This window comes from Varanus komodoensis, unplaced genomic scaffold (assembly GCF_004798865.1).
Source record: "Varanus komodoensis strain SLA01 unplaced genomic scaffold, ASM479886v1 scaffold23, whole genome shotgun sequence".
Taxonomy (NCBI): Eukaryota; Metazoa; Chordata; class Lepidosauria; order Squamata; family Varanidae; genus Varanus; species Varanus komodoensis.
Genome location: NW_025335627.1, coordinates 17,350,638 through 17,378,067, shown reverse-complemented (window position 1 = coordinate 17,378,067; position 27,430 = coordinate 17,350,638). Strand labels below are relative to the sequence as shown.

At 42.6% G+C, this 27,430-nt stretch overlaps 2 protein-coding genes across 10 annotated transcripts in view; one reads left to right on the top strand and one right to left on the bottom strand.

Annotated features, from left to right (window-relative positions):
* The window catches only part of CREB1 (cAMP responsive element binding protein 1), a 44,213-nt gene extending 27,004 nt beyond the window's left edge, over positions 1-17,209 (top strand). For 4 of the 6 annotated variants that reach the window (XM_044431734.1, XM_044431737.1, XM_044431736.1 and 1 more), the window contains 5 exons: positions 4,448-4,590; positions 5,413-5,463; positions 6,997-7,179; positions 8,890-9,040; positions 11,018-17,209. In XM_044431734.1, coding sequence (XP_044287669.1) covers positions 4,448-4,590; positions 5,413-5,463; positions 6,997-7,179; positions 8,890-9,040; positions 11,018-11,162 — 673 coding nt within the window. In that variant the 3' untranslated portion in view covers positions 11,163-17,209. Of the gene's footprint in view, positions 1-4,447; positions 4,591-4,713; positions 4,758-5,412; positions 5,464-6,996; positions 7,180-8,889; positions 9,041-11,017 lie in introns of those variants that run through there. The other 2 variants (XM_044431739.1, XM_044431738.1) reach the window with 2 other exon arrangements.
* A 1,184-nt stretch (positions 17,210-18,393) lies between these two features.
* The window catches only part of METTL21A (methyltransferase 21A, HSPA lysine), a 26,499-nt gene continuing 17,462 nt past the window's right edge, over positions 18,394-27,430 (bottom strand). For all 4 annotated transcript variants that reach the window (XM_044431999.1, XM_044432000.1, XM_044432001.1 and 1 more), the window contains exons 3-4: positions 23,185-23,296; positions 18,394-21,622 (exon numbers count right to left, since the gene is read on the bottom strand). In XM_044431999.1, coding sequence (XP_044287934.1) covers positions 21,225-21,622; positions 23,185-23,296 — 510 coding nt within the window. In that variant the 3' untranslated portion in view covers positions 18,394-21,224. The remainder of the gene's footprint in view (positions 21,623-23,184; positions 23,297-27,430) is intronic.

The following is a 27,430-nucleotide window of genomic DNA, read 5'->3' as shown; positions in this document are numbered from 1 at the left end:
AACTCATCCTTGCCAGCAGGCCTATTAATTTTTTAAAAAATACTGCAGAAAGTCATCATTATCATAGAGCAAGAGGCAGGGATACACTTGCCCTCAGTGCAAGCTGGTGACCCTGCTAGAGGAGGTGGTGAGGTGCCTGAGGGCTGAGAGAGCTCTCCAGGCCCCCTGGGAGCAGCCCCACTCTGGACAGAGGGTTGAGGGAGAGACCACGGGAGGAGCAACCACGGAGACATGGGGGCATGTCACCCGCAGGAGGAGGAGGAAGCCAGCACAGCCTCCTTCTCCTCTTGGCACCAATCTGGAGCTGGGAAACAGGTTCTCTCCACTTGGGGAGGCTGGGGCCGATGAGGCCTTGGGGGACCAGCAGGACCCCCAGCCTGGGACCACAAGCGGCAAGGGGGCCGCTGCAGGAGAGGCAAGGGCCAGGGCACAGCCGCCCACCACCACTGGGAAGACACGGTGGTGGGTGATTGTCATTGGGGACTCCCTGCTGAGGGACACTGAGGCGGTGGTGTGCTGCCCCAACCTTGAGGCGAGGTTTGCTGGCTGCTGGGCGCACGGATCCGGCATGTGAAGGACAGAGTGAAGCATCTTGTTTGCTCTGGGGGTCACCAGCTGCTTCTGGTGATCCATGTGGGCACAAACTACGTAGCCAGGCAGGGTGTGGTCGGGATCACAAGGGACTTCAAGGCCTTGGGGAAGAAACTCAGGGAGCTAAAGGCCCAAGTAGCCTTCTCATCGATCTTACCTGTCCGGGGATTTGGGCCAGGCAGGGACAGGAGGGTCGCCGAGGTGAACGACTGGCTTAGGGTGTGGTGCCAGAAGGAACGCTTTGGGTTTCTCGACCACATCATCCGGTTTCTTGCCAATGGACTTCTGGCAAGGGACAGGTTGCACCTCGCGAGGATGGGGAAAAGGTCCTTTGGAGATGCTCTAGCAAGCTTCGTCCAGAAGACTTTAAACTGAGCCGGGGGGAGGGGTGGGTTCAGACCCCGCAGAAACATGACTGCACTGGACGAGTGTGGGGAGAAGATCAGGGCTCTGGGAGCAGGGTTTTAGAGGTACTGCAGGGACTGACAGGACTCCTACAGAGAAGGGCCAGGTATCAAGGAGGATGGGAGGAAGGAGGAGGCTGGGGGCACCAAGGAAAGGAAGCGGTGGGAAGGAGTTGAGGTGCATGTACACCAATGCTAGGAGCAGGGACAATAAGCAGGAAGAGCTTGGATCTCTCCTGGGAATAGGAGGGTATGACCTGGTGGGAATCACAGAAATTTGGTGGGATGAAAAGCAAGTCTGGAATGTGAACATAGAAGGGTATCACCTTTTTAGAAAGGACAGGAAGGGAAAGAGAGGTGGGGGCGTGGCTTTATACGTCAGGGAAGGGATAGGATGCAGTGAGATAGAATGCAGCACAGATGGGGATTCGGTAGAGGCAGTCTGGGTGAAACTTAGGGGTTTTGACAGGGAAAGAGACCTGACCGGGGGGGGGGGGTATGTTATCGTCCTCCAGGCCAACTTGAGACCCTGGATGATGTCCTGATAGACCAGATTCTAAGGATGTCTCAGGGGAGAAACAGTAATTATGAGAGATTTCAGTCTCCCGGATATTACTTGGGAGACTCACTCAGCGGTGACAGCCAGGTCGCATTGCTTCCTAGAAGCTATAGAGGGAGGGTTTTTCCACACAGAGGGTCCAAGAGGCGACGAGGGAGGGAAACATCCTTGACTTGGTCTTGACCAATAGGGAGGAGCTGATAGATGAAGTACAGATTGGGGGAGCTCTGGATGCAGTAATCACTCCATCGTTTGCTTTGAGATCAGGGGACTGGGGATGTTTAGCAGGTCAAGCACTAGAAGCTGGGACTTCAAGAGGGCCAACTTTGGCCAACTGAAGGCCAGACTGGGGAAAGTCTCCTGGGATAGGTTCCTGGAAGGTTACTGGAGTTGAGGAGTGGCGGATGGCACTCAAAAGGGAGGTTTTGGAGGCGCAAGCCTTAACGATACCTCTAGTTAATAAGGGGGGGAGGTGGAGGAGAGCGCTGCCATGGATGCGAAAGGAGGTGGTTAGAGGGATTAGACGAAAGAGGAACCTCCATAGGAAATGGGTACGGGGGCAAATAGACAAAAGGGTATACCGGGAGGAGGAGGCCCGTTGCAGAAGGATTCTTCACAAGGCTAAGGCTGATTACAAGCTGAGACTTGCCAAGAATATCAAGAGCAACAAAAAGGGCTTCTTTCAGCATGTAAATAGGAAGAGGAAGGGGAGACAAGTGGTGGGACCACTAAATAAGGAGGAAGGAGATCCAGTGACTGATATGAGGGAACAGGCACAGATGCTAAATGACTATTTTGCCTCTGTGTTCTCCCCAAAGCGGGACTGGGGATACCCGCATAGGAGATTAGATGAGGCCGGGGACTTAGGGGCACAGATTAGAGTCACCCCCTAGAAGTCGAGGGGCTTCTCAGGGCATTGAACATTACAAAGGCGCCAGGCCCTGACAGTTTACATCCAAGAGTACTTAGAGAGTTGGCAGGGGTTCTCTCACACCCTCTGGCCTCCATTTTTGAGACTTCGTGGAGAATGGGTGAAGTTCCAGAGGACTGGAGGGTGGCATCAGTGGTCCCAATTTTCAAAAAGGGTAGTAGAAGGGACATGGGGAATTGCAGACCAGTTAGCCTTGTGTCCATTGTAGGAAAAACAATGGAAAGTCTCATAATAGAGAGATCTCTAGTGATGCTAGATAGGCATTTCTACGACAAGGTTTCGAGATGGCTAGATGGAGGGGATGCAGTGGATGTGGTTTACCTGGATTTCAGCAAGGCCTTTGACAAAGTGCCCCATGACATCCTGGTGGGGAAACTGAGGAGTTTTGGGATACACCAAAGCACTGTCCGATAGATTAGGGCATGGTTGACTGACCGAAAGCACAGGGTAACCATTAGTGGGGAATCATTGGGATGGCAGCCAGTGACAAGCAGGGTCCCCCAAGGCTCTGTCCTGAGGCCAATCCTGTTTAGTCTTTTCATAAATGACATGGAAAAAGGGGTGAACAGTCTGCTGATCAAATTCGCAGACGATACTAAAGCTGGAGCAGTGGCCACAACTGAGGAGCAGGTACTCCAGATCCAAAAGGATCTGGACAGACTATGGAAATGGACAGGAGACAACAGGATGGTGTTCAATGTGGATAAGTGCAAGGTCTTGCACTTGGGCCACAGCAATAGGTGTCATAAGTACAGGTTAGGGGACAAGTGGCTGGAGAGTAGCACTTGTGAAAGGGACCTCGGGGTGCTGGTTGACTGCAAGCTAAACATGAGTCAGCAGTGTGATGCGGTGGTCAAGAGGGCGAATGCCACCCTTGCTTGCATAGCCAGAAGTGTGGCTTCTAGATCGAGAGAGGTATTACTACCACTCTATACGACTCTGGTGTGCCTGCAACTGGAGTATTGTGCTCAGTTTTGGGCCCCTCATTACAGAAAGGATATAGCCAGGTTAGAGTCAGTGCAGCATAGGGCCACAAGGTTGGTGGCTGGTTTGCAGGGGATGGGGTATGAGACGAGATTGAGGGAACTGGGTCTCTTCAGCCTGGAGAAGAGGAGACTCAGAGGGGATGTGTTGGCAACATACAGGTATTTGAGGGATGTCACGTGGAGATGGGTAGAGACCTGTTCTCCCCTGCAGAGGAAGGCAGGATGCGCTCCAACGGAGCAAAGCTCAGGGAGCCAAGGTTCCATTTGGATGCCAGGAAGCACTTCCTGACAGTTAGGTCCCCCAGGTGTGGAATGGGTTTCCCCGGGAGGTCGTTGAGGCCCCATCAGTGCGGGTGTTCAAGGATAGGCTGGACATGCACATGGTGGGCATGTCGTGGGCGAAGCCGGCTGGAGCTGGGGGTCAGACCTGATGGCCCGGGAGGCCCCTTCTGACTCACTGTTTCTATGTTTCAGGAAGAAAAACTAAGGAAAGAGATAATAGATATTTATAAAATGATGCATAGTGGTGATAAAGAACCATTTTTCTTTTATCAATAACATTCAAGGTTTTCTAACTCTAGGTACAACTAAATCTAGCAGCAGTAGACTGAGGACAGAAAAGAAAGTGCCTCTTCACATTGAATTCAGTGACATACAGTGTGGGGAAAAGAAATCCAACTGATCCATAGAGGATGGCATTATTGGTAGCTATTAGCAGGGAGCTAAATGAACCTGTAGATTCAACACCTGCAGACATCTGAATGCCAATTGTTGTCAGGATAAATGGCAGGAGAGGAGTTCTTGCCTTCATAGATGTCCACTAATGAAAATGTTCCTTGATGAGATGGATCCCTGATCTAAATCCTAGTACTCTTCTCTCCATGTTACCATACAATTTGGTGTATGTTGTACTTGTCCAGACACTTGTCAGTTACTAGAAAAGGGCAAAATTTCCACACTCTTTTTCCCTTTTCAGAAAAATCTTGAACGACTTGTCCTCCGATGCTCCTGGTGTGCCAAGGATTGAAGAAGAAAAATCTGAAGAGGAAGCAGCAGCACCTGCCATCACTACTGTCACGGTGCCAACTCCAATTTACCAAACCAGCAGTGGGCAGTACAGTATGTGATCTGCAATTTTCATTTTGTGATTGGGGAGAAAGCGCACATCGGAGTCTTGCTTTAAAAAATAAAGGATGCCTGGGATTTATATTATTTTTTTTCCAGAGTGCTCAGAAACACCCAGAGCCCTATGTTTGCTACCATCAGGATTTAAATAATCATGTCAGGTATGCTGAAAATGCATAATTAGGAAATACATGGAAAGAGGCCAAAGGACACTGGCAGTCAAGCCTGATGAGCACTGTAGTAGGATGGAAATGTATATTGTACTGGTTGCAGGGGTCCCACCTCTGTCAAAGGCCCGGTCTAATTGTGCTACCTTTGGTGATGAAATGGGTGATTACAGCACACAAAGGTACTTGAGCAGCACCTGAAGAGGGGATTGAAGCCATTGAATCCTGTTAATACACTGTCCCAAAGATATTTCTGGGCAAACATTTCTCAGAAGGATAGCCGAGTCTTTCACCCAAACCAGCAAAGGTCTGCTGCCAAAGGAAGGGGGTGCCCATACGTAGGACAGAGAAAGGCAGCTTTGCAACACTTCGTTAGCATGTGCCATCCTGATAGAAAGGGCCAGTTGATACAAGCAGTAGAGACGCTGGGTTATCAAATGACAATTGGCCCTTGTTTTGTGATCATTGCTCTGCAGTAGCTATTGCATGCAAGCATGTTTTCATGTTCTAGTTGCAGTTTCACATGAGGTGCGTTGCCATGTGGATACTCTAACTTGGTCAATTGTCAGGGCTGGGTGGGAGGATTGAGGGCATAGTGCTTGTGATTATTATTTGTCTGGTCCCCAGTGTGGTCCTGATTTTCTTTTAGGGACTGGTGTTGCTGATATCCACCATCAATATGGCAATGCTGTGCATGCAGGTATTGTCTGCATGAATGGATTGGTGTATATGTGGCGGAGCTGAGGAGTCTATTCTAGAAGCATTGTATGAGGGACCATGTGTGAACGGTATTCCTGCTGCAGTCTGTATGAGATGTAGCAGACTGAGGAGCTTCATGAAGTGGATAAATTGTAACAACATAGGGGAAAAGTGAAGGGGAAAGTCATGTGGATTTGTTTGTATATAACAGTGGTAAATTATGGGCTCATTAACCATCGGCTGGGTTGTGTGCTGTGTATGAACCACTTCAGTTAGAATATGCCATTTCCAATTGCCCATGACAAAGCAACCAAGGGTTACACATGGATCTTGGTTGTTTAACCACAAACTACCCTTAGTGTCTGGGTTTGCATGTCATGAAGCAATGTACAATCAGGCTGATCAGAAGTTGCATATTAAAATTGCAAGCAGCTCATACATGGTGCACAACCTGGCAAATTCTGGGTTAATAAACTCACAGTTTGCAATTGTTATGTGTACACTGGACAACAGGTGAATAATGAAAAGGAACTGAGATGAAGAGACAGTGAACGGTATAATATAATACACACCTGACTGAGGAAAGGATATAAGTAGAAGGATAACGCACTTAAATGAGTAGGATAAAGAATGAGAATAAAATAAACAATTCTTAACCACTGGAAAGAACAGATTGGCATAGTCATGGCAGAAATAGATTGTTAATTTTGATGCTATTTGATTATATCAGTGAAAAATAACAATTTGTAACCATTTTTATTGCTAATTATCCATTTTTCATATTATTGAAAAACTCAGTAGTGGCACAGTAAATACTTATTGATAATAAAGATTAGGATTCAATCTAATTCAAAGATTAGGATGTTCAACTGTTAAAATAAGTGTGAATATGAACTGCCACAACTTGCAAGGTAAATGCACATATCAAATTACACTTTCCCACCTGTTGAATGGAACTGAAAATATAGGTCCTTCTAAAATATTTCATGAAAGAGTATTGTTTTTATCTTTCTATGAAAGCTGACATTTGCTGCTCAAAAGTCAGGTGTCTCAGGTTTATTTCTTTTGTACACAAAGTAGCACCTTTCAGACTGCAGAAGGACGGCCTGTCTAACAGCCATGTCACGCACAGATACCTTTAAAGTAAGTCCCATAGACACAGTGAAAAAGACTGAAAAGACATGCACAGGCCTTCAGGGTAAATGAGACATTTAAAAAAAGCACAGGAAGTCATAGCTGCAGCACAAGAAACACCAACATATACTGAGATGGAGGTAAAACAGCTTTTAACACATTCAGTGGTTTTTGTGTTGTTGAGTATGCCACAGCAGGATGGTTTCTGCCTTCACTGACAGTTGCAGTGGACATACACAGAGAAACGCAGTATCATGTGCAGACTAGGGCATGAAGCCAAGGGTTTTCAAGCAGGCTTACTTATGAGCAATTTATCTGACAAGACAACTGAGAATAGTTGTGTGTGTGATGTTGAGGAGGTCACTGCTCCAAGTGCTGACTTGTACCTGCCTACTTTCAGTTGCTATCACCCAGGGAGGTGCAATCCAATTAGCGAACAATGGTACAGACGGAGTGCAGGGCCTACAGACTCTCACCATGACCAATGCCGCTGCAACCCAGCCTGGTACCACCATTTTGCAATATGCACAGACCACTGATGGACAGCAGATCCTTGTACCCAGCAACCAAGTTGTTGTACAAGGTAAGGTAATTCTTAAGTGATTTCTGCACTTCCATTGAGAACATAGGAAATTAGTAAACCACAACACTTTTGAGCTAAGATCTGCTGCTCAGAAAGTTGCAGTGTACTCTTTCTCGTAATAATGGGTGATAGATTAAAAAAGCTTGTCTAGGGCAAACAATAGTTTTTGTTTCAGCTCTGCATGTTGCTGTCTAGACAATAGACTATTAATTAAAAACTAACAAACAAAACCCTATTTGTCCTTCCTTTAAAGTTTGATTTCTGGCACTGCTAGGTAGTGTTCAGTAATTAGTGTTGGGAGCACTCTTTAATTTTAGGGAACATTTTTAGTCTTAGAGCAGGGTTCAGCAACCTTTAACACACTCAAAGAGCCATTTGGACCCATTTCCCACACAAAAGAAAACACTGGAAGCCACAAAAACCCTTTTGACATCTAAAATGAAGATAACACCGCATATATCATTTTTTACCTTAATGCTATGTATATCTTCATTATGATTTAGCTGCAGCTCTTGTTCAGTCACTAAAAACTGTTATTTTTAATCTTACATTATAAACTAGTAGGACTCCTTTCATATATTTTGAAAGAAGAACAGCTTCCTGAAGAGTCAAAGTCAGTGCTAAAGGGCTGCATGCATTAAACAGCAAACCCCATTAGTTCATCAGCAGTAAAAGCAAATGAATCTACCCACGTACCATTAAATGTTCGGTTTCCTTCAGAAACTTTTATCCATGGTTGGCCTATGAGGGGGGGGAGTCGCAGATATAAGTGTGTTTAGTGACTGATTAGCAGATAAACAATCAAGTGATGTGAATTGTGACAGGTCCCAAGCACAGCTTTTATCATTCAGAGGAAGGAGATTACATTTGGACAAAAAGAATCTTTTCAGCAGTGTTTTGTGTAACATGAGAGCCTGCAGGAAGCTTGTTCCACTCTTTCCCTGCACAATAGCAGAGGAATGTAGCAATTTACTTAACCAGCTAGAGGGGCATTGGTATTTTGTAACTGGGAGCCTCTGTTGCAGATCGGCAGAGCCGCTGCAGAGGGATTCAAGAGCCACGTGTGGCTCCAGGGGTTGCCGACCCCCGTCTTAGAGCTAAGAGTTATTTAAGAGCAGTTGGATAGACAAGGGGTCCAAACTGGGGCTTCCTTGTTCTGCCTTTTGTGGCTTCTGGAGAGCCCTAATAATTGAGATAAGTGGAATCGAATATGCCTTATCACTAACAGAAACCATATGTTTTGGTCAGATGTTGCAGGGGAAAGAGGCAGTGCTTTTGGAAAACAGAAGGGGAAAATATGGAGGCAGGCAAAAACACAAGAGGATAGCATAGACAGCAGTCTGTGACAGCAGTAGCATAGAAAAGGGAAAGGGTGTTGGAATGGGCAAGAGAAGCAAGAGCAATGGCTTCTAGCAAAGGTTATGTGGACTGGGAAGAGGACCCAAGTATGAAAAGGCTAATAGGATGTGATGGAAGAAGCCAAAGAAATGAGAATATCATATGAGTCAAAGAAAGGAACTGGGTAGACCTGGAAGAGAGAACTAAGAAGCAGGGAAATTATTTGAAGTGGATTCTAAAATGCAAAATGAGCAGGGATGGGCAAAGCAGCAAAGAGAAAGTGGCAGAGAAGGTATAGGAGGGGAAGAGAAGGGGGCAGGGCTTCATCAAATCTAACACTCTTCCTTTCCTTGATGCTTTTTTCCCTCCTAGCTGCTTCAGGAGATGTCCAGACCTACCAGATTCGCACAGCACCTACAAGTACCATTGCACCTGGTGTCGTCATGGCATCCTCCCCAGCACTTCCCACCCAGCCAGCAGAGGAAGCAGCACGAAAGAGAGAAGTCCGTCTAATGAAGAACAGGTTTGTGTGCTGTGCAGGGCCCACAGAAGACATGTGTCTACCTGAGGCAGACCAGCAGATCCCTATTCCTCTCCACCCTGAAAGCCCACAAAATTATTTATTTCAAGGTGAAAGTGAAGGTGTGGTAGAAATTCAGCTGTGTTTGAAAAATATGCACAGAATGAGGCTGCTACAGACAGCTTCAGTGTGTACCAGCCTGTAGTCCCGACAGTGAAATGCAAGGAAGACCAGTTGTATGGTACCCTCCTGCTCTAACCACACCCTAAATCTCCCATGCCAAAAAGTCAATCAAAAAGGACAAAGACAGAAATTCAGAGAAAATTGCCAACAGTCTGAATTTCGCCTATGCAAAAATGAAAAACCGATCAGCTGCACATCATTGGTTCAAAATATGTATCATCCATCCAGAATTTGATTTCAAGCCAAACAGCAGGATGATTTGCATGTGGAATAAATCAGCTTTGCCTCAGAAGAGCCCCCACAGGTAGGATGAATCAAACAGTATTGACTTCCAGTAAGAGAGAATGGAAGGTCCATTTCTTCCTAGTACTAAATAAATAGCTGAACAAAAAGTAGAGCTGCCATGGAGTAATTTAAAATTTAATTGTCTATCTGACAATGCAAGATTATTATTGGTGTTTCACAATAATAATAATATTGTCCTTCTCTGGGGAGAGTAAGAAGCTGTGGGTTTTTTTACTAGGTAAACATACATTGGGTTGGGTACCACATCAAATATGAGACAAGAGAAACCCACTTGCTGAAATTCTCCTTTTTGTCACCAGGGCTGCAATCTGAGACACAGCAACTGGCTAGTAAAGCCCACTGAATGATGTGAAGCATGCTTCTAAGTACATATCCACAGGGTTGTGCTCTTGAACACCCAGTGAAGCATGTTAACCTGGTTGTGTTTGAAATAGCTTGTTGACAGCATATCTGCCCAGCACAGGGTCAGAATACAGTGGACCTCTGTAGCTGCTCTACCTGGTCACATTGGTCTGAATTAGTTGCTATACAGGAAAGATTTTAAAGCATTTGGGTAGACTAAAATGTCAGGTGCATGCAGCTGTTTCTGCCATATGACTTCCTTCTGCCAGCACTGTCCCACCAGACAGAAGTGATTGTGGGAATGATGGGAAGCATGTTGCTGCTTCCTCCACAGCAGGGAAGGTAGAGGAAGGCCACAGCAGCAAGCAGAAGGAAAGGAACAGGCTCAGGGTCCAAATTTCCTGCCACAAGCTCGGCAGATGAAGTCATTGCTCTGGAGTTCAGTCCAGCCCCACTTGTATGTGCAATGAAACCAGGGCTTTGGGTGGCTGGCTAGCTTGGAGCCAATTATTGCTCAGATCATGCCAGTAAGCTTGGAGTGGAGAGCCGTGCTAATACTTGCTTGTCCAAAGTGGCTGCCTCACTTTGACTAATGACAGGGACAGCTTCAGTCCTGTCTTAGTTTGGATTGTATCTTCATGCCTAGCATGCTGTTGAAAAATACGTGCTTTTATAATTGACAAAACGACTGCTTATTCAAGTGGATCTCCATTCTCTTATCTGTCACTCAACGGAAAGCTCTTTGAATTGTATCATTAAAACCAAGATAAATGTATCTTCACTCACTAACCTTTTAGCAACATCTTGTTGTAGAATTATGGTATGTACGGCCCTCATCTGGCAAGATATGTGGTTGTTTAATTGCATGCATTATTGTACTCTGCATCTCTCTCACTTAGCTCTGATTGACTCTAAGCACCTTCACTATTACTCATTCAAGAGGTGTTGTATTTACGTTTTTTGTTTAACCTAATAAATACTTAGCTCAGTAAGAGATGTTGCTAACCCGTATAGAAAGGGGGGTAGTGCTTCCTTTAGCCCCCAAATTATGCTATTCAGTTTGACTCATGTTATCAACATTTGACATTGATGAATATTTGCAAATGTTTGCATACTCAGTTTAATTTGAATATCCTGCTTTGCCTACAGGGAGGCAGCAAGGGAGTGTCGCAGGAAGAAAAAGGAATATGTCAAATGTCTAGAAAACAGAGTGGCTGTGCTTGAAAACCAAAACAAGACATTGATTGAAGAGCTAAAAGCACTTAAGGACCTGTATTGCCACAAATCGGATTAATTTTAGATCCTTATTTTTGATTTGTTAATGTGGGAGAAAGACTGGTTTGCTGACAGCCAGAAAGACAAAGTGAACTTTTTATTTTCTAAACATTTCTTTTTTTCTACGCGCAAAACTGCCTGAAAGCAACTGCAGAATTTAATTCATCTGTGCTTTTGCATTAAACTGTGAATGTTGAAATACCTGCCTCCACTTCTCCCCCTTCCCAGCCCCAAGTTATTTTCATCAGAGTGCATCCTGAGCGTGAAGAAAAAGAACAGGCTTCCTCATCTCCCGTCCTCTTCAAGGAGTAACAATTTAATTTGTGAAGCTATTGGGGTGGGGAAATTTCATAATGGTTTCAAGAGTTAGTGCTGAGCTCATCTGAATGCCTTAGAGACAGTCACCTCAGCCTCTGCCCTGAAGTATTTGGTGGGCTGCACACATGGCCAAGGTATGATGCACTGAGAAATGATGGTTGCCAAATTATTGCATGGTTTCAAAAATCAATTAATAGTCTGTGCAGTTACAGCTATGTGGTGGGATGATGCCAAAGGATGTGCATTTCAGGTATGCAGTAGCAGGAATTACAGGAACATATAAAGAAGAGTTAGGGAGAGGGCAGGTAGCTTGTCTGTACATTCTATCTGGTTTTTTGAATTTTTTCTCTACTGTAAAGATAATGACATCTGTAATTGTTTCATAGATTCAGTCTTATGAATACACATGAAGAAATCAGATACCTTTGATTATCGATGAGGTGTGAACTCCTAGTAGAGTAGGAACAGTAAAATGCAGTTCAAGTTGAAGTGACCACTTGTATAAAGAAACATTAATTAAAGCAAGTACCATTTTACTTTGCTCTATCCAGAGGAGAAATTATCCAGATACCAGCAGAAGCATAACCAACCCAGTGTATGTTTGGAGAAGAAAGAAAAACTTTGAGCCATCCTAATAATTGAAATACTAGTTGATAAATCCTTCCCTCCCTTCTTTAATATAATCTCAAAAGGGAGTTGATAACTCGTTTAAGTACAGATGACATGCATATTTCAGCACAAAATATACCCAACAAGCGTACTTCTGAAACAACTGTTAGCCAAGCAGACAACCAAGTTAAGTCAGCAGATTTGAGTAGGGCTCTGAGTGATTTGGAGAACTGCAAAAATTTAGATTAAACCCTTCAGATCAAAATGTGATCAAAACCCCTTCTTTGCAAGACTCTTAAAATGGCACGATTACAGCAAAGCCCTAGATAAACATTAGAACTACCACTGTTTTATCAAAACATGTATGATTGTTAAGGAGAGGTTGCCCTTCCAGAGTCAAAATAGGATCATTTTGACTGGAGGACATTAAATTATTTTGAGTCTCTAATCCCAGCAGTTATGCAAGCCTAGAAGTAAAATAAATATTTCTGATAGATAGTAACAGACATGAAAGGTATTTTTTAAAAAAAGAGAGATTTTATTCAGTGAGTTGAAGATCTGTAACAATGTTGATGCTAGTTTTATTAATGAATATTCCATGAAAATTTTAAAAAATCCTACTGTTTTATATAGGATCAGATAACATAGAATTTTGTTTATCTCACATCACAAAGTACCAAAGTATCTTTAGAATTAAGTTTTCAAATCTAGTTCTAAGCAACCTTTACAAAGCTTCTGTTTATAAAGACTTGTTTTTCTCCTACTATTAGTTTAGCAAACAAAGAAATCTTTAATGTGTATAAGCTTTTATATCTGGTTTGAAAATTGCCTTAGGCAAAATGGACGAGGCAGAATAGAAATCTATAAATTACCAAATAAATAATACCATTCTGGAAATACTTAATGCTCACATAATCTTTTTTAAAATATGGAGTTTCTTGCAAAGATTTTGGAGCATAGTTAATTGATATTTTAAAGCCACTTTTTAATCCATTGCAAAGTTGTCCCCCCCCCCCCCCCGATAGAATCATATCTCTTTGATTTGGCAGGCATTCTTATATTGCCATTCTCGTTGACATCCATTGTATTTGGTGTTCCTGGTTGGGGAATTTTTTTTAAAGCTTCTACATAAAACTATGTTGGATAATTTGTTTAAATTGTATCAGTTATGTAATACTATTATAGTTTATATGTAACTGTATCAGGGGCAAAACCACCACCACCATGGAAAAACAACCGTCACAATTTTGGCATCCTCTCTAGTTACTATGGTATTTCAGTGGAGACATGGTCAGCAGAATGAGTTTTTACAGGGTTAATCATACCCTGAACATGGCCTTTCCACTGCTCAATTGGTCTATAAAGGAGGCTTAATATAGAGTGCTTGCAGCATTGCTGTATCAGCTATGGCTCTTATATAGGTAAATTCAGGGGTTTCATTCTGGACTCTTTCACCAGCAATAAGATAATCTTCTAGGAAAATTTCTCCAGTACTGAGATATTTAGGCAACTGGCATTCCTTATGTAATATAATTAGGTTTCATTAACCCAAGTACAGAACTGGCACTGGTTTACTGGTATGTGATTTTCAGTTCTAATAGCCAAAAGAAACAGAAGACAGTGAGAAAAACCCACATTTTTATATTGTTAATTTATTGAGTTAAGAGCAAGACTCTGTTAGTCAGCTGTTACAAATTTAGCCACTTTACTGCACAATAGAAATGTTGTTAAAAGATTAATGGACAGGCTTAACTGAAAAAAAGTGTAGAAAGGGCTAGCTCCATTACAATAATCACACACAAAATTGGTTTAAAATACAGTTATTATATTTTGCTTACCTACACACATACCACATAGGCAGTTAAACTATTGCCCTTGGTGCTCTTCTAACAGATATTCTTGGGAAATGCTTATGTATAAAATATGTACATATATAAAAATATATACACAGTATATAATCTATAGCTCTGAGAGCTTCTGAGTCAGGAATGCTGAGTATTATAGTATATTGAGATCTGAAAATAAGTTTTAGTGTGAGAGAGTGTGTGGTGTGTGTGCAAGCACACACATGTGTGAGGTTCCTTCCCCTACCCTGCCTCCCTCCAGTACTTTGAGCTACCTTATTCTGGCGCTTATTGATGCATTGTACTGTTGTTCACTTACACATTTCAGTTATTCCACTGCAGTTTGTTGCGGGGGGGGGGGGTTGCTTTGTTTTGTTTTGAGCTGGTGAATTATGAAATGATCTCAACTGTTTAAAGCTCCTCTGGTTCCCAAGTTCTTCACTTTGTGCTTTGTCTCTTTGGCAGCTATACACTTAAGGCAAAACCAACTGAGTTATACGAAGGGAACGAATGAGCCCTTTTGCTTCCCCCCCCCCCACGTCAGAAAGGGGTTTGCTCATTTTTTTTAAAAAAAGTGTTGTTTTTAACAGCTTACTCCTGACTTCAACAATTGTCAGTAGCATTGCTTGAATGTGAAAGCACACTTTTGTCCAGATTTGGTGGTTCTGTAGCATCTATTTTAAAAAACCATATTCTTACCAGAAATCATTATCAAAAAGAGACCTCTGAACATCAGTAAGATTGATTATGCCTAAGAGCTGAAACACATGATCAACAGCCTTGTGTGATGTTTATAGCTGGGCTGTATCACTGCTGGTGGGGAACTGAATGTTTTATTACTTTAACAACTTTAAAATAGAAAAGACACCATATTTAACTCAGGTGTCAGAGAGAGAAGGTTCTAATACAATCTTCTCCTTCTGACATCCAAGTTAAATATGTGTGGGATCCCTTCTGCATGAAAGGGCAAAACATTCAGTTGCCCACATTCAGTCTAAAGTGGTGCAGCTCAGCAGGAAATAAGACTTGAGGATGCAATCATGTGGCTTTGCTCTTGCTTAATTTAAGGAGCTCCTAGCATGCTGGTTGTGAATCTGTTATCCATATGCATCTCATAACTAATCAGTTGACTCTCAGGAGAACTCCCAAAGGAGGCTATTCTTTCAGGGGGATCTGCACAAAGTAGTACCAAAGATGTAGGTATCAGTGTAAGTTACAGAATTCAATTCCTCCAAATGCCAATGGAAATGCAAGAGGGGATAACAATTTTAGGAACAATCATGGGGTAAGAAAGAAAATTAAATGTCAGTGATGCCACTTTTTGTAGAAATGCATTCTGTTCAGATACTTTTACCTAGTGATGAAACTATATAACATAACTAGGTGGGTTTTTTTTTCTTTCAAAAAAGCACAACTGTTTTCCAGTTGCAAATGAGAAGAATTGACATCAGCTGTCATGTTGAATCTTTTAATGTAAAATGGGCATATTTATATGTTGCACATATCAGTGGTTACATATATTGGACTTATGGTCAGACTTTGTTGATCTTTTCAATCTTCTAAAGTCACTCTAGTAAGTTCTGAATACATAGAGAAGCACAGCCTCTTGAGACTGTTAAATAAGAAGTTAAATAACAAAATGGTGCTGAAATATTAGCAGTCTGCTGCTATGTGATACATTTAACTTCTGTGTTGAACATGGCGCCAAATTATTACATGACCTTTTATAGGAAGAGAAAGAACAACAAAAATACTTCAACCAGACATGTATTTTTAAAAATATATGCAAGCTATGGTCCGGAGTGGGGCAGCATTTTTTTTGGCACCAGTCTATTTTTGGTACTGCACGTGCAGGTCCCTACGAGTATGAAGTAAACTTCCATGCCTTCTAAGAACTTGTTTCCATCATCAAAAATTCCTGGAGTTTGTTCAGAATTGTGATTGTGAATCATTGTACCTTGTCTACATCTGTAAGGAATCTCCTGGCATCTTCTTGAACTTCCTTGCTCACTTTCTCAGGGCCTGTGTACACATGGTATTTCGCCATTTTGTTTCTATGTCAAGAAGTATGGAGCAATGCTTTCCGGGATGATAGGGTAATCTACAGAGTGTCTGTGAGGGGGATCTTCCACTTACCTCAGTATAATGAGTACATAACTATGGTGGGTTACAACTAATTGATTTCTGGATATACTACTGCCAAAATAAAGTGTCATGGTCTTAGTTTCACCATGTATTTGCAGTGTGTTCTAAGTGCAACTCACTCATAATTGCATACCAACAATAACAGTTCTTGTTTACTTGTGGGTTCTTCACCCTACCATGAGCCCAAGGGCCTGATTAACCTGTTGATCATATAAACAAATCAGAAATTGCTGCAAGCTTGAGAGGGGGTTCTTTCAAAATAACCATGTAAATACAGCCTTAGCTAGGTGTGATAGATATGAGGGACAATCTGTGAGCGAAGGAAACAGGGATGGAGGAAAATAAACTCTGTGGGTTGCAATTAAAAAGGCCATGATAATTAATGGAAGGATTTGTTGCAAAACGTTTTCTGCAAGTTTTACTTGATCCAGGTGCCACTCCATATTTGTGTATTACATTGGTTCCATGTACAGTGTATTGCATTCCAGTACATGTCTTGAAATAATAATAACCTACATGTTAGACCCTCAGGCATGTTTATGATTGGACTGTTTCATATATAGATGTTCTGGTTTAAGAGGCAACATAAGCACCTTCTCCTGTAAAATTCATTCCTATTGTATTTGGATATCAATTTTCACATTAAGAATTTGCAATGCAGAATTAATTTAGAATAATATGGGAAGTTTCTGGAGTGGAGATGGCTATATTATTTTTATTTAATGAAGTTTACCCTTCCCCATTTCTAATTCTTTACCCCCAAACAATCAGCACAAAACAGGGTATTGAAGTTTTAAAATATTTTCTCTTGAAATTAAATGACTAAGCAGAGAAATATGGATTAGACATGGATTAAGTTAATTTGAAAACTCTCTATTTCCTTGAAACATACCTGTTTTAATTTTGTAATGTTGTGCTTTCCATTTTTAATGTACTGAGTTATATTGCATTTTATTAACATCATGTACATACTAACTGCTTTGTGTTTCAGGATGCTAGTAATTGCTTTGTATATTAAAGTGGTCCTTGTGAATTTGTGAATTACTGTCATAACAGTGTTTTTTCTTACTGTAAAATTTGTGGTATAAACTGTCATAACACCCTTTTTACACAATTATGTGCATACACATAAACCTGCTTTTAAAATCTTTTGGAGTCTCTTTTTTTTAGAGAGGGAGTGATTCATTTATAAGTCTCAGCTTTAGCCAAGTTGCCAAATAGGAGTAGAATATTTAAAAAACCACTTGGAATTGGGTCATTCCCCAGAATTGTCCATATCATTTGTATTTTGCTAATAGGAAACTGAGGCTGAACTTTGTAGAAACCATAGCTAGGGGTATTTTCTTCCTAGCCATCCAGGTAGCTTAGGCCTCACTACTAAATGTATAATCATGCAAATATGTATAATCATTCTTTTCTATGGATTGCTTGCTACATATGATCATTTCTGAATATTTGTTAATCAAATATTAAATAGGAGAGCCAGTGTGGTGTAGTGGTTAAGACTGTGGGGCTGAAACTCAGGCGATCTGGATTCTAGTCCCCACTGAACCATGGAGCCAACTGGGTGACTTTGGGCCAGTCACAGACTCTCAGCCCTGCCTACTTCACAGAGGGGTTGTGGGGATAAGATGGAGAGCAGCAGGAAGAGTTTGATGTGTGTTGCTTTGAGTTTTTAAAAAAAGGCAAGATACAAATCAAATAAAGGGTTACATATACAGACATTTCCTGCCAAAGTATAACTTTGATTTCAACTAGTGTTTTCCTCTCTAGAAGGATTTTGATGAAATACAAGCACCATTCTGGATGCAAAAGGTGTTTCCTGCTCAACACAAGGGCTTTATGCTTCTTGCTGGACCTTGTGTGAGAAATTGTACATTTCCAGCTAGCAGTTGCATATGAATATCTGCACTTAAAATTCAGAGGTCAATGGAGTAAATTTTCATAGTTCCAGCTTTCTAATAACAGACCCATCAAATCAACAAGCATAGCCTTCCAAAATATTCCTGGACAGGTCTATCTAGTTTCTGAAAGCATTACAAACATCTCCCTTCAATGTAAACACATCAATAAAACTGGTCTGAAAGAACAACTTCCCACTTTCATTCTAAATCTTAAGGAGGAAAAAATAGGCCAAGAAGTTGTGGGAGAATCTTCAAGATTTGTAAGGGAGATACCAAGGAAATCCTAGAGGGAGTGCCAGCACGCCTTGGTTCTATTATGTTGAAAGCTTTTCAGTAAATAATTCAAAACATGGATAAGGAGAGGAAAAGGCATGTGTGGAAGGAGGAACTATCCCTGTAAAATTTCACTGCAAATAGGATTGTCAGACCATTTTAGCAAGGGGAAGAGAGGTATGATGTAATGTTTATTGCCCTGGTTGCAAAAGTTACTAAATTTCTATTTGTTTTTTCTCAGGAAAAAATGCAAATATAAACAGGTAATTTGTTATAAGCCTATTTTATGATCTATTTTCTGTACAAAGTAAAATGTTCTTCCTTTACTGTATAAAGCTGTAAAATTTGACTTTATTACATCGAGACTCAAGACACCAAAGTTCTTACTAACAGTATTAACAGAACTAGTATCCCGCCTTTTATCACAAATGGTTTCCTGGCAGCTTATGAGAGAAATAAAACATCAAGCTGCCCCAAAAATATAAAGCACAGATTTAAAAAGCAACAGTACAGCAACCAGTAGAATCAAGGAACAGCTAAAATAATTAGAAGAGCCTCAAATACCACTATGATTAAATACCTGGCCCCTCCAAGGTAACCAATGGCACCAGGAAAAGCTACTTACCAGGCCTACCCTAGGCTACCTTGGCCCTATTGTATTTCTATGAAACCCCCTCTAGTAAGCCTACAAAGGACTATATAAAGGGCCCTCTAGTATTTCTGCCTATCCTCAAAAGAAGAAAGTACATCTGGAAGAGCCTCAAAGGAAGATAGCAGATTCATGTTGAAGAAGGTGGTCCTTAGCTGTCTAGGGCATAATCCTGCACAAGTTTCATCAGAAGTACAATTCCTCAAATCCCTCAGCCAGCCATGGAAGTGGGTAAATTCTGGAAGTTGTAGCATTTTTTTCCATCTAAGGGTGCACAGAATGGTACCCTTAGGGTTTTAACAGCACTTTGAATGGAGTTCGAATTGAACCACTGAATCCTTTACATGCCTTTTTTGGCATAAGGCAGGGTGCAAATGAAATAAGAACTTTTCACATGTTCCCAATGGTGAGTGATCTGCACCACCTGAAGTTTCCAACTGTTTTTCAAAGGCCACCTCACATATCATGCATTATAGCAGTCAAGCCACAATGTTTCTAAAGCATGCATAACTGGTTGGGTCATCTCTCCTGAGGAAGAGGAAGAAGAGGAAGAGGAAGAGGCCTGCCTGCACGTTCCCAACAGGCTTCTCATACATAATTGAACTGAATTCCTGCTCCACTGGCCCTGTTAGGATCAGTCAAGTTGGTCTGTGTGAATGAAACTGGTTTAAGGGTACAGTAAAATGAGTGTCCCAGGCACAATCAGGCCCTTTCCAAGTACTGAACAAGAAGCAAAACTTTAAAAGCCATCTTACAGATGCTTATTCAAAAGTAAGTTCCACTGAGTTCAATCAATGTTTCCTCCAAGTCAGTCAGTCATAAGTTTGCAACTTTAATTTGCCCAATATGATTAGGTAAGTTCACAACTGAGTATCCTCCACATTTTCTGGATCTTAACATCCATGATTCTTAACCTAATATTTATTCCTCAGTACTTGAGAGGACCTAACCTTTTCATTTCTCCAGGGATAACTCAAGAGACCCTAACTTTCCCCTTTTGCCAACATTCCAAAAAGAAATGCAGTACAAACTTAGAAATTTTATACAGGTTTCCTTTTCACAATTTATCATCTAGAAATTCTGGTCACAGCACCTGAAATCTTTGCAAAAAATTTCAAAATACATTCATTATCACCTTCTATGGCTATACATGCCCCCATTAAGTGGACAAAAAATATCCAAGTAGGACATTGCAAAGTATTTGCCCACATAGCAGAATTAACCATTTTTCCCTTTCCATCCCACCCTATGTCCAAACCTGTAGGATACATAATGCCACTGAACAAATAGTGTTCTGAAGCCTCACAATCTGAGCCAGACACAGAGAAAGGTTGCAAAGAATGAATTAAAGCCAATGCCTTCCCATTCTATCCTATGTCTCTAACACAAGGGAACTTCCAACAACTCCTTCCTGCACTAGTCTTCCAAACATTCCCCCATTTTTTGTGTAGGCCTTCTGCATCACATACATGTGTTTTGGCCATCACTTGAATATAGCAGATGTCACACCTGTGGTATCAGTCAACCCAATCTTGTGCCCCTCAACACCCATCATCCCTGCTCTATTGGCAACAGTGGTAAGTTAGGAATGGTGAAAGCTGTAGACCAACACATCCTGAGGGCACCAGGGTAGAGAAGCAGAATTTCACTACTTACATCAGAATCACATTTGTATTGTTGCTTCTTACCAATCCCTGGCAACCCCTCCCCCCGCCCTAGTTTAAGTATGCTAGGTTTACTGCTTCCTAGTAGCTCAGCTATCATTATTCTATTAACCAATCCTTGACCTTGACTAGGGCTACATCAAGAGCTGTTGCTTTCTCCTTCACTGTCAACAATGCAAGGGTTCTTTCATTATTGCATCAGTCAGCCTATTAGAAAACTGACCAACAAATTCACTGCCTCCAAAGAAGCAAACAGATGCTGTACATAATCTAATCAATTATTTCCTTTGCAGCTGGCACAATCTCTTTCCAGTCAGCAAGTAACTTTCATTTGCTGTTCCACTGAAAAGATGGTAGTCCTCAGAGCCCATCCTTCTAACAGTATTTTGCATTCGACACCAGTGGAAAACAGAAGTAAAACACTGGTATTCAGAATCTAACTGGATTTTTCACTTACATGGTGCCAAAATATCTTGTGTTTCTCCAAGTCCAGCTCTAGCTGTGATTTCCTTAATAGTTATTCTTCTGGGCCATTTATAATTTGGGTTATCAGAATGATTAAAATAAGTAAATTTTTGGCCTGCTGGAATGATTAAGGGAAGTTCTTTGGTCTAGATATACCAAGGGATAGGGTGAAGGGAGATATGAGCTGAGAAGAATTCACAATGAAACCAGTCACAAATCTCCATACTGGACCTTCTGCTGTGCTTTGAAGATATGCACATCATTACTAGCATCGTAGAACACCTCCCGGACTGAAAAACGTCCCCTCAGCATCTCCAGGAAGTTCTGATCCCGCTCATAGCGGAGACGACAGGATAGCAGGATTACAGTCTGGTCAGAGCACAGATGGTCCAGTGTTTGAAGAAGATCCATAAATGTTTCTTCTAGATAAATAATGTCTGCACCTAAGATGAAGTCATACCCTCCTGGAGAGAAGTTTGCCAAATCTTGTCCCCAAGTCAGTTCCTTGACTACTGCTCTTGGCTGGAGCTCAGCAGGTAGATTAGCTTGTACATTTGCCTCAAGTAATGGCAAGGCAGCCTTCCTGTCTGTAATTGTAACATGAGCACCTAGCCCAGAGAAAGACAGAAGGACAAAAAGACAAATTACTGGTGTCTAGCACAAATTTTGTAATGCAGATCTGATTTGCCAAATTCAGAAAAAACATTTCCAGTGTCCATGTGTAAACTACAATTTGGAATAATTTTTGAAGTGCACTTTCTGGTCATTGCCCAGTCATGTCATCAGCCGAACTGTGGAGAACAAAACAGTTCTAGCATATTCAAGGAAAGGTAATAGCCTTGGAATGCTTATGTTTTCTAGTATTTCGCTGTTGCTAACCCAGAGTCTCCAACTTAGAATTCTGAGACTTAGCATTCGATACAGCAGGAAGGAAATCTAGATCTGTGTCATGCCCAAGAGAGCAACATTAATGTTGTGTTAAATGGGACAGCACTTGCCATAAGCAGGCATTTTAAATTGAATCTGCAATGGGCACAATGACTGAGTTGTGTTTGTGTATCCAGGCTCAGCCCAAGCATACGCCACCCTTCTTTTGCAGCCCCCAGTTTTTCCATCCAAAGAATAGGCAAGAAAATAGATAATTACCCAGGTCTCATCTATTGCCACCTGCTCTGTGGGAAGGATTCCAGGTAAGCGGGCAACTACTGCCTCAGAGCCTGCTCTAGCACAGAATCATGTACTATTATCTGCTGTGTTACAGTTTCTTGAAAAAGACTGTTTATTGTAATTTCATGACTGATGGTTTATATTACTTGCAAGCTGCCTCTGAAGGATTTGCCTCCCAAAAGGCGGAATAAAAATAATGTTAATGAATAAGTTAAGTACTCTCAAGATTAATGCATGGACAGTGATTCCAAAACTACTAAATAGAATCCAAGGACTATTCACTGAGCTCCTCCTCCTCAGCTTATACTTACTGGAAGACTGGAAAGGTTAAATACTTTGGGAAGGCTGGAAAATGAATGTGCCTGCCCTCCCTAATGAAATAACTAAGGGTGCAAGCTGATCCACAGGACAGCAAATCGGGATTACTGGCATCCTACACAGGCTGGAAGAAGTGAGAGGCAAAGGCTCCCGCCGTGCTCCTCATCTGCTGCAAAGCAGAATGATTGAAGCAGGCCAAGGTCCATTAGGATCACTTGCATCATCGCAACACCTGTCTCCTCCCCTCACTGACCCTGGGCACCTTCTTCCCCATAGTTTTTGAGACCGCAGAGTGCAGCCAGTGCAGTTCTTTCTATGCTGGTAGTGGGAAGGTGCTGAAAGCTCAGAGATGTAGTTATAAGGTCAAACCACTTTTCTGACCACATACCTGGGTCTCCAAAGAACCCTCTGGCCATCTAGACTCTGCAGGGGTGCAATCCTATGCAGATTTAGATAGAAAAAAGTCATACAATTCTCAGCATGTCTCAGGCAGCCATGGGAAATACTGGGAACTGTAAAGCCTTTTTCCAGTCTAAACATGCACAGGATTAAGCCCTAATGGTCTGTGAGGAACACCTCCCAAAGAAAGCATCGAACTGGGAATCTAACTGTCAGGTCAGACAGTGAAATAAATATAACAGAACACATCCCCCGCCCCACCCAGTTTCTGCAAGAAGAATCTTACCGAGCAAGGTGGCTACAATTCCCAGCAGGCCTGTTCCAGCTCCTAATTCAATCACCAGACTTCCTTGCAGATCAATGCCTCTCATCTCTAAAAAAGTGCACAAAACCACGGCCTGGGGTGGGAGGAAAAAATCTGGTTAAAAAGAATGCATCTTTGGCTAACATCTGACCAGGTAACATGAGTAGTTTGCCAAAGGGGGGGGGGAGGTAATGAGACACCATTAAGATACACTAGAGTATCATTGATGATAAACATTCCTTGGGGGTCTGTCTGAGTTGACATGTAAAGTGTGGGGTTTGAAGGTGAATATTGAACAGTGAGCACTGGTCCAGTTCACCACCACCACCAAACGTTTTATTTGCCACCAAGGATGGCAAAGCAAGTAGTTATTTTGGCATCTGTCGTAAGCAAGAACTTGCACGGGCTCATCTTTTGCATATCTCCGGTATTGTTTTATACCACTGTTGCTGCCAGGAAGTTTATTCACTTTTTTAATTGCTGTTTTGTTCTGAATCATAAATGTTTTTGTTATGGTTGCATCCTAGTCCTTTCATGTTTCCCATACATAATATTTGTTTCCCCATAAATTGCAGCTTCAGCAGCATTCCCCGCTCCACCACCCCTCTCTTATTTATTTATTTATTTATTCATTTATTTATAACTTTTATATGCCGTCACCACATGTCTCGGAATCTTGGGACAGCTCACAAATGTACAATTAAAACAATAAAACAATAACAAATTACATAAAATTATATAAAAACAAAAACAAAAAACAAAGAAGTGAATGTTAATGATTAATAATAAGTGATTAATTCATAGAGATGTCATGTGGGTACCCTCATGCTTTCTGAAACATGCAATATGGCTTGCAAATTAAAAAGGCAGGACAGTTTTAAGACTGGTCCATCTTTAGTTTCTACTAAAATTAACAAAGGAATTTAATAGAATGGACCAACAGATGCACAAGTATAATGGCATAGATTAACCCATTTAGAAAGAAAAATAAAGCACAAAAAGCCAAATAAGATAGCAGGGCATGAGAAGGACCAGGTAAAGGGAGAACACAGGACTTCTATCCAAACCAGTCACAAGAAGATCTGGCAATTTTGAATGCAGTAGGCAGTTTTCCTAAAAATAGAATACAAGAAAGAGTAATTGTAATGCTACCTACCATTTATATAGTGCTTTCAGATGTTGAAAGTGCTTTACCTGCATTTCCTAATTGTGGGTTTCACAATGATTCTGCAAGACAATCTTTCCCAAGCTGGTATTAAACTTCCACCATCCCTAACCAGTGGCCATGCTGTCTGGGGTTGATGGGAGCTGCAATCCAAACCTTTTGGAGGTCACCATGTTGGGGAAGGAGGCAAGGTGAGTCATTCTCTTACACTGCAGGTGGGGAGAGGGGTATGGAGAGCAGTTTGCCGAACACACTAGTGTGTTTCTGGCAGAGACAAGATCTGAACAAAGTTCAAGCCACTGCACCAGGCAACCTCTAGTAGTGCAATGCAGATGTACAGATCCTGGACACAGCACCAAACCTACTCTCTTCCCTTTGGCCTATCTGTAGCATGGAGAATCATAGAATGGTAGAGTTGGAAGGGGCCTGCTCTGTGCAGGACTCCCAGTTAAACCATCCCTCTCAGATGGCTGTCCAGTTGCATCTTGAATGCCCTTAGTGTGGGAGAATCCACAACCTCCCTCGATCATTGGTTCCATTGTCATACTGCTCTAACATATCTAGCTGATATCTAGCTGGAATCTGGCTTGTCTCTTAAGCCCATTATTATTCTCTGTCCTGCACTCTGGGGTGACTGAGAAGAGATCCCTTCCTTCCTCTTTGTGGCAGCTTTTCAACTACTTGTATAGAGTTATCATATCTCTCCTCAGCCTTCTCTTTTTGACGCTAAACACACCCAGTTCTTCCAATCTCGCCTCACAGGGTTTGGTTTCCAGTCCCTGGTTCATCCTTCTTGCCCTCCTCTGAACTCCTTCTAGCTTCTCTGCATCTTTCTTAATCTGTGGTGCCCAGAACTGGACACAGTACTCCAGATGAGGCGTAACCAGTGCAGAGTAGTGGGGAACTAGTACATGATGCAATGCACTGCCTATCGACTTGTTCTATTTTGTACTATGTCGTGTACTGTATTTTCCTAAATATAAGAAGTGCAATTCCAGCTGCAATAGGCACACATACATGCAAACTGCCTACAAGGCCCCTTAAGGTGGGCAGAGCCAGGGGCTGTCTTTCCTGCCACTTTGAAGGGGAGTGTGGCTGTTCACAATTGTGCTGTCACATCTTGTACTCAGATGTGAGTACTAGGCTAAAAGAGATAGTGTGAGAAGTTGTCCCCATCTGCTTCTGCACTTGCCATCCCCTCTGTAGACACAGGGCCAAAAAAAGGTGGGGTAAGGTAAACTGGGGGGTGGCCCAGTAGCAGCACACCTGCTGCACATGCCAAAGTCCCAGGTCTGATCTCCAGGTAGCGCAGGAAAATCCGTGCGAAACAGATAATAAATGCACAGAGCATTTCCTTAAACATTTGCAAAATGGTTGCATTTCAACCTCAGTGTCAGATATGAAGCAGTTTTTCACAATCAGCAGCTGGAATAATAATCAATTTAGCATGCAAGGAATATTAGTACAGTGTTTTGTTTTGTTTTGTTTTGTTTTTTTGTTGTTCCCCTGGATAGCCCAAGAAATGCTTAAGTAAGTAAGGTGATCATCAATAAGCATCAAGATAATTTAATCAGACTTTAGAAACATAGAAACAGAGCGAGTCAGAAGGGGCCTACCAGCCCATCTAGTCTGACCAGCACCAGCCGGCTCCGCACACGACATGCCCACCATGTGCACATCCAGCCTATTCTTGAACACCCGCACCGATGGGGCCTCAACCACCTCCCGGGGAAACCCATTCCACACCCTTGGGGTCCTGACTGTCAGGAAGTGCTTCCTGGCATCCAAATGGAACCTTGGCTCCCAGAGCTTTGCTCCGTTGGTGCGCGTTCTGCCTTCCTCTGCAGGGGAGAACAGGTCTCTTCCCATCTCTGTGTGACATCCCCACACATACCTGTATGTCACCAATATATCCCCTCTGAGTCTCCTCCAGGCTGAAGAGACCTAGTTCCCTCAGTCTTGCCTCATACCCCATCCCCTGCAAACCGGCCACCAACCTTGTGGCCCTACGCTGCACTGACTCTAACCTGGCCATATCTTTTCTGTAATGAGGGGCCCAAAACTGAGCCCAATACTCCAGCTGTGGGCACACCAGAGTCATATAGAGTGGTAGTATTACCTCTCTCGATCTAGAAGCCACACTTCTGGCTATGCAACCAAGGGTGGCATTCGCCCTCTTGACCACCACATCACACTGCTGACTCATGTTTAGCCTGCAGTCAACCAGCACCCTGAGGTCCCTTTCACAAGTGCTGCTCTCCAGCCACTTGTCCCCTAACCTGTACTTATGACACCCATTCCTATGCCCCAAGAGCAAGACCTTGCACTTATCCACATTGAACGCCATCCTGTTGTCTCCTGCCCACTTCCATAGTCTGTCCAGATCCTTTTGGATCTGGAGTACCTGCTCCTCAGTTGTAGGCACTGCTCCAGTTTTAGTGTTGTCTGCGAATTTGATCAGCAGACTGTTCACCCCCTCTTCCATGTCGTTGATGAAAAGATTAAACAGGATCGGCCCCAGGACAGAGCCCTGGGGGACCCCGCTTGTTACTGACTGTCATCCCGATGATTACCCACTAATCAGTCAACCATGCCCTAATCCACCAGACAGTGGTTTGGTATATTCCAAAACTCCTCAGTTTCTCCACCAGGATATCATGGCGCACTTTGTCAAAGGCCTTGCTGAAATCCAGGTGTACCGCATCCACTGCATCCCCTCCATCTAGCCATCTCAAAACCTTGTCAAAGAATTCCACAAGATTTGTCTGGCAGGACCTGTTTTTGCGGAAGCCGTGTTGTGTGGCTGTCAGCCTCCCTCCCCTATCTAGCATCACTAGATCTCTCTCTATTATGAGCCTTTCCATTGTTTTTCCTACAATGGACGTAAGGCTAACTGCTCTATAATTCACCATGTCCTTTCTACTACCCTTTTTGAAAACTGGGACCACTGATGCCACCCTCCAGTCCTCTGGAACTTCACCCGTTCTCCACGAGGTCTCAAAAACGGAGGCCAGTGGGCGTGAGAGAACCCCTGCCAACTCTAAGTACTCTCGGGTGTAACCC